Source organism: Phyllopteryx taeniolatus, chromosome 12, assembly GCF_024500385.1.
Source record: "Phyllopteryx taeniolatus isolate TA_2022b chromosome 12, UOR_Ptae_1.2, whole genome shotgun sequence".
Classification (NCBI taxonomy): domain Eukaryota; kingdom Metazoa; phylum Chordata; class Actinopteri; order Syngnathiformes; family Syngnathidae; genus Phyllopteryx; species Phyllopteryx taeniolatus.
In genome coordinates, this window is record NC_084513.1 from 27,022,116 (window position 1) to 27,032,990 (window position 10,875).

Consider the following 10,875-nt stretch of genomic DNA (forward strand, 5'->3'; position numbering starts at 1 on the left):
TTACCACAGTTGTTTTTTTGCACAAGTATCAGTACTACTTAAGTACTGAATACCAGTACTTTTGACATCACTGGAGATAACACACCTTCAGCTTTTAAGTCAGTATGTAGTCTGTATTTGGGAGGCTAACTTGTATTCCAAGTTGTCCTTGCCCTTTTTATGAATGATTGAAATGATTATGTTTCTCCATAAATTGGGGATGGTTTTGTTTTCCAAATCCAATTTAATGTTTTTAGTAGTGTTTGAATTTGTTGGGTCTGGCATTGTTTTATACAATGTGGAGTATCTGTCTGTCCCTAGAGATTTCCCCTTCAGTCTCCCACTTTAAGTTATTTTGTTACATTAGATATTTACATTACATTATATGTATTTAGGCGGCATGGTGGCCGACTGGTTAGAGCGTCAGCCTCACAGTTCTGAGGACCCGGGTTCAATCCCTGGCCCCGCCTGTGTGGAGTTTGCATGTTCTCCCCGTGCCTGCGTGGGTTTTCCCCGGTTTCCTCCCACATCCCAAAAACATGCATTAATTGGAGACTCTAAATTGCCCGTAGGCATGACTGTGAGTGTGAATGGTTGTTTGTTTCTATGTGCCCTGCAATTGGCTGGCAACCCGTTCAGGGTGTACCCCGCCTCCTGCCCGATGATAGCTGGGATAGGCTCCAGCACGCCAGCGACCCTAGTGAGGAGAAGCAGCTCAGAAAATGGATGAAGAGCCAGATGAGGTGGCTCGGGCATCTGATTAGGATGCCTCCTGGACGCATCCCTGGTGAGGGGTTCCGGGCATGTCCCACCGGGACGAGACCCCAGGGACGACTCAGGACGAGGTGGAAAGACTACGTCTCCCGGCTGGCCTGGGAACACCTCGGGATCCCCCCAAAAGAGCGGGATAAAGTGGCTGGGGAGAGGGAAGTCTGGGCGTCCCTGCTAAAGCTACTCCCACCCCGACCCGACCTCGGACAAGCGGAAGAAAATTGATAGATGGATGGATGGATAGATGGGCCATCACTGTTTTTTTTTGTATCACATCCCTATAATCCATTGTATCCGTTTACCCCAGGAATGGTTCCTCACCTCATCCTTCAGTGTTGTCTTTTGCTGATGCCTCTCATCTGGTTCCATGCTAAATCTAGTAAGAGAAAACATCATTATTTTGATAGCGAAAATAAATTAAAAAAACAGTTTGTATGTGTGCTATTACCTTTGTACATCCAGGTTTTCTTCACTCGTAAAACATAAACTCGTACGATCTGAATGTCCACTCGCTGCAATAGTCTTAGTTGACTGTCTACCTCCAGCTGCTATGATTGAAAGCATATGCAGAAATAAAAATAAAATGCTGTGCGTGAGCTAGTCATTGAAATCAGTACAGTGGACCCCCGCATACTTTCTGTTCGGCACCCGTGGATTCACCTGTTCGCAGATTTCCCCCCCAATTTAAATTAGATATTTTTTTCCTCTCTTTTTCTTTCTTTATTGGGGGGAACCAAACCTGAAACGCTTATTGGCGGTTTAGCCCCGTTTATTTAAAGTCTTTTTAAATGCTTTCCTTTTTTTAAATTTAAAAAAAGTCAAGTATTATGGGTGACAATTAACCGCTCCACGAAAAGCTTGGGTCCACTGTACATACAAAACAAATGTATTTTCCTTTTTCATTGCACATTGCTAACCTGACAAACATCAGCACTTGAATCACTTTTTCACTTTGTCTTGCTATACAATTCAGGGGTGTCAAACAAATTTTTGTCATGGGCCACATCATAGTTATAACTTCCCTCAGAGGGCCGCTACGAATGTGAACCCAAATAAACAAAAGATTACCACCTATAATTGCATACAGTATACACAACACATTCATGAATAACCAGTTTTGAAATCAGAAGTCATGTTCAGGGTCCATCATGGAAGTCTTGAATGCCGCGGGCATTAACACACCTTTGCATTCCACTGCCTGTACAACGTAATTGATTAAAATAAAAATAATAATAATCTTTTCAAGAGCGGAAGTAGCAATTATGGATGAGAATCAGCTGTATTACCAATAAAACCACCAAAAAATTCAGAATCATAGAATTAACAATGAAGCGGTTAGTGAACCATCAATCATGGCAGACGCATTTACCCAACATTTCTCCTGTCTCATTATTCTTACTCTGGCAGTAACCTGTACAGATGTGACAGTTCATTTTCCTTTAGAACTATCATACCAACTGATGTCCAACAGGTCATTGATACTGTAAGGTTCTGGAAGCACTGCAGGTCCAGATGCTCTTGAGATTAATATATATATATATATCCATCCATCCATCCATTTTCTGAGCCGCTTCTCCTCACTAGGGTCGCGGGGGTGCTGGAGCCTATCCCAGCTGTCATCGGGCAGGAGGCGGGGTACACCCTGAACTGGTTGCCAGCCAATCGCAGGGCACATAGAAACAAACACCCATTCACACTCACAGTCACACCTACGGGCAATTTTTTAGTCTCTCCAATTAATGCATGTTTTTGGGATGTGGGAGGAAACCGGAGTGCCCGGAGAAAACCCACGCAGGCACGGGGAGAACATGCAAACTCCACACAGGCGGGGCAGGGGATTGAAACCGGGTCCTCAGAACTGTGAGGCTGACGCTCTAACCAGTCGGCCACCGTGCCGCCCACTTGCAAATCATATATATATATATATATATATATATATATATATATATATATACACACACATACATACATATATATATATATATATATATATACATACATACATACATATATTCTACATGAGAAATTACGGTATTAGCAAATTATGGTGGAAAATAAGTGTTTGGTCACCTACAAACAAGCAAGATTTCACAGACCAACCACTTCTTTTAAAAGGCTCCTCTGTCCTCCACGTTACCTGTATTAATAGCACTTGTTTGAACTTATCAGAATAAAAAGACACCTGTCTACAACCTCAAAACAGTCACACTGCAAATTCCACTATGGCCAAGACCAAAGAGCTGTCAAAGAACACCAGAAGCAAAATTGTAGACCTGCACCAGGCCGGAAAGACTGAATCTGCAATAGGTAAGCAGCTTGTTGTAAAGAAATCAACTGTTGGAGCAATTATTAGAAAATGGAAGACATACAAGACCACTGATAATCTCCCTCGATCTGGGGCTCCATGCAAGAGCTCCCCTCGTGGGGTCAAAATGATCACAAGAACGGTGAGCAAAAATCCCAGAACCACATAGGGGGACCTAGTGAATGACCTGCAGAGAGCTGGGACCAAAGTAACAAAGGCTGCCACCAGTAACACACTACGCTGCCAGGGACTCAAATCCTGCAGAACCATACGTGTCCCCCTGCTTAAGCCATTGTTCATGCTAAAGAGCATTGGGATGATCCAGAAGAAGATTGGGAGACTGTCATATGGTCAGATGAAACCAAAATTTAACTTTTTGGTAAAAACTCAACTTGTTGTGTTTGGAGGAGAAAGAATGCTGAGTTGCAACCAAAGAACGCCATACCCCACATAAAATCTTTGCAGGGAGTTGAAAATCTGTGTTGCCCAGTGACAGCCCCAAAACATCACTGCTCTAGGAATGGAGGAATGGGCCAAAATACCTGCAACAGTGTGTGAAAACCTTGTGAAGACTTACAGAAAAGGTTTGACCTCTGTCATTGCCAACAAAGGGTATATAAAGTATTGCGATGAATTTTTGTTATTGACAAAATACTTATTTTCCACCATAATTTGCTAATAAATTCTTTAAAAATTCGTCAATGTGATTTTCTTTTCTCATTTTGTCTCTCATAGGTGAGGTATACCGATGATACAAATTACAGGTCTCTCTCATCTTTTTAAGTGGGAGAACTTGCACAATTCGTGGCTGACTGAATAGTTTTTTGCCCCACTGTATTGTAGTATAATTAAATAATTTGACCACGGGCACGTGTTCTCTAATTAGCATTACAGGTGTCTTCAAACTTCTAATCATTCAGTCGGCCTATTTAAAAGGTGACAAGTAATCACTGTGCTGTTTGGTGACACAGACCAGAGGAAGCGTAGGAGAGAGTTGTCTCAGGACATTAAAAAGAAAATTATAGACAAGCAAGTTAAATGTAAAGGGTATAAGACCATCTCCAAGCAGCTTGATGTTCCTGTGACTAGAGCTGCACATATTGTTCAGAAATTAAGATCCAAGGGACTGTATTCAAATTCACTGGACGTGACAGCCGGTTCCACTACACTTGTGCCCCTGCTATCCCTGTCCTGTTCTTCCCTACTGAAACAGGGTGTTGCACTACTGAAATCCAATGTTACAATCTATTATGCATATGATTTTTTTTTTCTATAACTAGTGACCTATCTTTTATTTTTATTTCGTCATTTCATTCTCTTTCTGTAACCCCCTTTTAAATCTCTTTCTGTCCTACTGAAATTTTCAATAAACTCCACTGTTGCACAGTAAAACCGGCATTAAAGAGCTACAGATTCTCCATTCTGCTTGACCTTAGAGCCGAACAGGTCAGGTTATTTATAAAAAAAAAAGTAATAAAAACAAAAAGGGGCCAATCTAGCCTGCCTAGCATTTAATCTTTTAGCAGACTTACAGTACGATACGCAATGTTCTTATGATCAGTCCATACCATAAATGGGATTTGAGCTCCCTCCAGCCAGTGCCTCCACTCCTCTCATGCCACCTTGACTGCCAGCAGTTCGAGTCACCGACATTATATTTTTTTTTGGCAGGGGAAAGTTTCTTCGAGAGAAATCCACAAGGATGAGTCTTACCATCCTTGAGGCCTTTTGGGGGGAACACAGCTCCTATCCAAATATCTTGTGGGCAGAGGTGGGTAGGAATGCGCTGGATTTACTCAAGTCACATTTTAGATGAATTGTACTTGTCAGAGTACTTTTAATGGAGCATACTTTGTACTTTTACTCAAGTATTTATGTTAAGAGGAAACTGCACTTTAACTCTGTTAAAATCATCTACATACCTTGCTACTTTCATTTATTAATAATTGCGTGCGCGATCTATTTTTAGACTTTCATTTTCGACTTCCACATCAGGCCCCGTTGCTCCAATCCATTGTGATTACCACAGTAATGTTTCACTTTGTTCATCAATCATCCATTGTGATTACCACAGTAATGTTTCACTTTGTTCATCAATCAAACGACACAAGAAAGTCACGTCCGCACAAAAAGTCTTTTATTGGGCTTCGTGGGCCAATCTAAGTGAGTCGTGACAGCTGCGCGTGACTCGTGTTTACATTACAGACTACGAAAAACAACAGCTTTAACATGCAATGCAGTTTTGTCATTGCCCAAATGTTGAAACATGAATCTTCTGGGTTATGTTCTGGTCACTCACACTCTTTCTCTCTCTTTGTCTGTCTCTCTCTCTCACACACACACACACACACACACACGCACGCACACACACACACACACGCACACACACACGCACGCACGCACGCACGCACACGCACTCACTATCAATAAGCCTGGTCAGCAAACTGCTTCTTCATTCTGTCATTTTAGTTTAGCAAATAATGTTTCTGTAAGGCCCTATGCACGTGTTTTGTTTTCACTTAAAAATATAAATAGTGGCAGGTGTGTGTGGACTCACACTGAACATGAGTTTGAATGTGATCTGTTACTTTTGAACTCAGCTACGTGCCAGTTATAAAAGGGAGTGCATCCTTGTGCAACCAGATTTATTTTTATTTATTTTATCTAAACTTTATATAACCAGGTAAAAGACCGGTTAAAACAGAACATCTCTTTTGCAGTGGTGACCTGGCCAAGAAGGCAGCAAGTTAAACGTCAAGTCCAAGTCAATCACATTCAAGTTTATTTCAGTTGTGTATTTTCACCTCCCCTCTCAAAAAAATCGAGTTGTACAAATTGTAGTTCACATTAATGGTGATTTATCTTGGTCAAAATTGTTTTACAACACAAAAAACTGGCATTTGAACAGGGGTGTATATACTTTTTATATCCACTGCAACCTTGTTCCTGTTTTTGTAATCTGCTTTAGCCTACAGTGTTGTGCTGTTTAACAAGTGCAAACAATAGAATAGGACCATTTGCATTGCCTTAATTTGTAATTTTACAAATATTATATTTTATATATTATGTTTTAGATTAAGCACTCCGGTTTCCTCCCACATCCCAAAAACCTGCATGAATTGGAGACTCTAAAATTCCCCGTAGGTGTGAATGTGAGTGCGAATGGTTGTTTGTTTGTATGTGCCCTGCGATAGGCTGGCAACCAGTTCAGGGTGTACCCCGCCTCCTGCCCGATGATAGCTGGGATAGGCTCCAGCACCCCCGTGACCCTAGTGAGGAGAAGCGGCTCAGAAAATGGATGGATGGATGTTTTAGATTAAGTGATATTGTTCAGTAATATCTGAATTTGCACATTCATATTTTATTTATAGTTATTTTTATTTTATTTGCTGTCCATGCTCTGATTTATGAAATAAATCATAAGTTAGTCAATAGTTGCTCAGTACTTAAGTATTTTTTCCACTATAAGAATAAGAAAGTAATAAGAAAGTAATAAGAAATAAGAAAGTACTCTTACTCAAATAATTAGAGGACAACCTTTTACTTTTACTTGAGTCATATAATTCTAAAGTAGTAATACTCTTACTTGAGTACAATTTATGGCTACTCTACCCACCTCTGATTGTGGGTAAATCAGTGGGCAAATCACTCATTCAGAATATACTAACAAGTTTGTTGTTGTGCATATCTGAAACCACCCTGAAGAATAAAATGTAATAGAGCAGTGATTCCAAACTCATGGGTTGTGCCTTCTTTTTCTTTACATTCAGAGCTGGTGTATCTTCAGCAACTGGACGCGCTATAGTAATACAGCTGGCATTTACAGTAGATGTTTTATTTATTTGTTATATTCTGATTCATATGATACCAGCAATATGCGTTTAAATGTTGACTTGACGGTCTTACCTTTGGTTGCCTCTCTAGGTTCTACGTCTTCCACTGCAGAGGAACTCATGTCATCTTCTGGTGATATGAAGGGCACTGCAGGAGATGAGAGTGCAGCCATGGCAGGTTGTGTTGGGCTGATCATCACAGTAGCAGACGTCTCTTGTGACACCATGTCAGGGCCAATTTTTTGTCCATGCATCTGAAGTAGTCCACAAAAAGGCCAAACAACTCATTTATTTGTATTGTGGAGGAACGCACAAATCATTACTTTGTCCCCCCCAATATAATTAAATCTATATTTATGGATAGGTCTGAAGCTGCTGAACATTTTGAGAGGTCGGAAGTAAAAATATTCATATATATGACTTACTTATGACACTTCTAAGAGCTTGTCTTTTTTGTAACAAATACTTCTTTTGGCTACTAATTCCAACGCAATCTGAGGGTTAAGGCTAGCTTAGCACCATTTTAGCATGGTTTAGCAGTCTTCTCCTGTTAGTTATTACTCGGCCAATTTTTGTGATAACCATATTTGTCACAATTGTAGCTTATTCGCTGCCATGGAGGCGATGATTAGTGACTTTCAGAGGAGTGGCGTGTTCAGGGCCTATCCAAGGTTCAAATACATTGGAGATTTCAAAATTCCACACTTTTTCCAGAATTTTCGATAATGTGGTGGCTGATGCAAGCGCTCAGGCTGGTAACGCTGTACTCTGTCGGTCTTCGTTGACTGGACGACGGCATAAAATTGTTGCAGGGTATCATTCAAAACATCAATGGTGAAATGTTCAGTTTGCTTTTGTCAGTTTTTTTGCCGGGAAATGTCTGTGCATTTTATTCGCCTACTTTATGGTTTTCTTCATGTTGATTTTACAGTCTTACGGAGTTTACTCTTTGTGCCGCCTCTGTCTCTTCATTTTCCTCTCGATTCCTCAGCAGCATCCCAGTCATCAAAGGTTTTGTAATCACCAAATAAAGTAAATGACTAAATCACTCATTGTTATTTTAAATTTGCAAATTTCTGTCCTCAGAGTATTTCACATTTACTTATCAGAAAATCTTACTTCCAAGTTGCTGTCTGTTCAAATGATGTAATGGCTAAGGGTGCTGCGCATTAATTTGGAAAAAATTTTTTTTTTTTGACAGCAACTATTTGAGACGTATGAAGGGCAGATGGAAATTATTTGAGCCAATCAGAATCGAGTATCCACCAAGACCATGGTTTAATACCGTGTGCTCTCACACAACATCGCTCCGCTTCAAAGTGCCTTAAAAAAACACATCGATCTATCTTCTTTTGAGATATTTTTTGTTTTCGAAAATAGAGCTATCTTGGAAAAAATAATATTTTTCCATACAATAGTGTCCATTTTCCTGACTTTTCCAGACCTGGAAATTTATGTTATCAAATTCCATACTTTCTATACTTGTGTTGGAACCCTGCTATCTCACTGGTGGAGACGTCGCAGAGACTGTTGAAACTGCTGAGACAGATCAGTTGCGGCGACTCCATGACCTGGGAGACCAAAATATTGCTTGCGCTCTCACCAGGAAGATGTCTGCAAGACTCCTCTAGACAACGTGACAACCAATTCACCTGGAAGTCACCGATATAGGCCCATATACAGCATATATATTCTGTAAATAAATATACAGCATAATGTATATTGTGTGTTTGGTGTGTGTGCAGTTGAAAACATCTCAGCCACAGACCATGTTTTCAAGTGCGTTATCCTCGAAATAGTGTCAATAGATCTTATGTGTGTTGATACGCCCTCTATCATATTGTTGTGTGCCAACTAATCATTATTTTGTACCACTACTGAGTCTCAGATCGCGACTAATGACCTGCCTCGTTGTCACTAGCCTTAGCAAGAATGTGGCTACTGTCAATGATTTGTTGCAGTTGAGAATACCTGCATTTAAGCCAAAGTATCACATCTATATCACAAGGGTGCACCACTGCCACACTGAATACAAAAAGTAGGGGGGAATAAAAGTCCTTCATCCATCCATCCATTTTCCGTACCACGTATCCTCACTAGGGTTTAGGGTGTGCCGGAGCCTATCTCAGCTGTTTTTGGGCGAAATGCGGGGAACACCCTGAACTGGTCGCCAGCCTAGGGTTGGGCATTGAGAATCGAAAACCGATTGGAACCGGGACTAACGTACCAATTCTCTCTGAATCGTTCAAATTTAAAAAATTCTGTTCCCAGTTTCGATGCCTACAGTCCGCCCACCCCGAAGAAGAAGTGGTGAAAACCAACGAAGAAGCGAAGCGGCGAAAACCAACAAAGAATGCACATGAAGACATGCTTGTCCTTAACGGCGGCAAACAAAAGTGTGTCGTCTTTTTCATGGACGCCCCTGCTTATTTCAGAAAGACTATGCCAAACCACATTCTGCATGTGTTACAACAGCTGGCTTCATAGTAAAAGAGTGCAGGTACTAGACTGGCCTGCTTGCAATCCAGACGTGTCTCCCATTAAAAATGTGTGGCGCATTGTGAAGCGTAAAATACGACAACGGAGACCCCGGACTGTTGAACAGCTGAAGCTGTACATCAAGCAAGAATGGGAAAGAATTCCACCTACAAAGCTTCAACAATTAGTGTTCTCAGTTCCCAAACGTTTATTGAATGTTGTTAAAAGAAAAGGCTGTAACACAGTGGTAAACATGACCCTGTCCCATCTTTTTTGCAACGTGTTGCAGCCACAAAATTCTAAGTTAATGATTATTTGCTAAAAACAATAAAGTTGATCAGTTTGAACATTAAATATCTTGTCTTTCTAGTTTATTTAATTAAATATAGGTTGAACATGATTTGCAAATCATTGTATTATGTTTTTATTTATGTTTAACACACCATCCAAACTTCATTGGAATTGGGGTTGTACATGCAGCTGCCAAGTCCAATGACTCGACCACAAAGTCGATCATCAAACTGTGGCCTAAGGTGTATAGGTGCCAAGTGCACGCATTGGACACCCATATGTCTGAACATAGTGTTCGTTATGGACGATCCATGATGTGCACAGAAGTCCAATAACAGAATACTGCTCGGGTTCTGGTCGGGAGAAATTCCTACCAAACACGCCCCTCTATGTCTCACTGTCATTTCCCACGTGAGCATTGAAGTCCCCCAGAAAAACATGAGAGTCCCCAGCAGAAGCGCTCTTCAGTACTCGTCTGGGTGTGGGAAATCATCGTCCAATTGATTTAATCACCTTGGGGTTTCTGAGCCATGCTTTGCCTGGTACCTCACCAAGGACCTTTTTGCCATGGGTGACTCTGCCAGGGGTATAAAGCCCTAGACAACTTACCTCCTCAGATCATTGGAAACAAACCCCACCACCACATTAAGGTGACGGCAGGGAGGAGTTGAAGGATCCCACTTTATTAAATACACTATGAAACATTTTGACCCCCCAATCACAAATAATGTTTTTCAAATATTTTTACAGTTAAAATGTGAAAAGTGCTGGGTACAAGTGTTCCCCTTCATACCACCTTTTGTTGCAATTACAGCTGCTAGTATCTCCCAACTGAACACATCTCTAGCAGATATTTGTCAAAGTGCTAGTCCCCCTCCTTTCCTTTTTCTGCTGTTTACAGGACTGCTCTCAATATGGAGAATGGAGGTATTTCTATGTTAGCTTCACGTGAGCTGCTACCTAACCATGAGACTGAGAAGAAGGGTAGGCTCCATTTTCTGTAGATTTTGAGGGATTTTCAGATAGGCTTAAAAAAAAACGTCTATTATTGTAAACAGTTTATATAGAGGGCCATTATAATAACTTGTTTGCAGCTATATATTCGTCTTTGCATTGGAAGCAGACAATTTAGTGAGGCTCCAGCTGTCCTTGGCACATTGATTAACTAAACATTACCTGGGTTGAACGGGATTTGCTCGATGGAAAAAGAACTGGGAA

General features: G+C 40.9%; 1 protein-coding gene across 3 annotated transcripts in view; it reads right to left on the minus strand.

Moving 5' to 3' along the window:
* The window catches only part of ubxn4 (UBX domain protein 4), a 49,098-nt gene that overhangs the window by 31,971 nt on the left and 6,252 nt on the right, over nucleotides 1–10,875 (minus strand). For 2 of the 3 annotated variants that reach the window (XM_061792744.1, XM_061792741.1), the window contains exons 5-7: nucleotides 6,962–7,142; nucleotides 1,199–1,298; nucleotides 1,072–1,126 (exon numbers count right to left, since the gene is read on the minus strand). In XM_061792744.1, the coding sequence (XP_061648728.1) occupies nucleotides 1,072–1,126; nucleotides 1,199–1,298; nucleotides 6,962–7,142 (336 nt within the window). The remainder of the gene's footprint in view (nucleotides 1–1,071; nucleotides 1,127–1,198; nucleotides 1,299–6,961; nucleotides 7,143–10,875) is intronic. The other variant, XM_061792743.1, reaches the window with a different exon arrangement.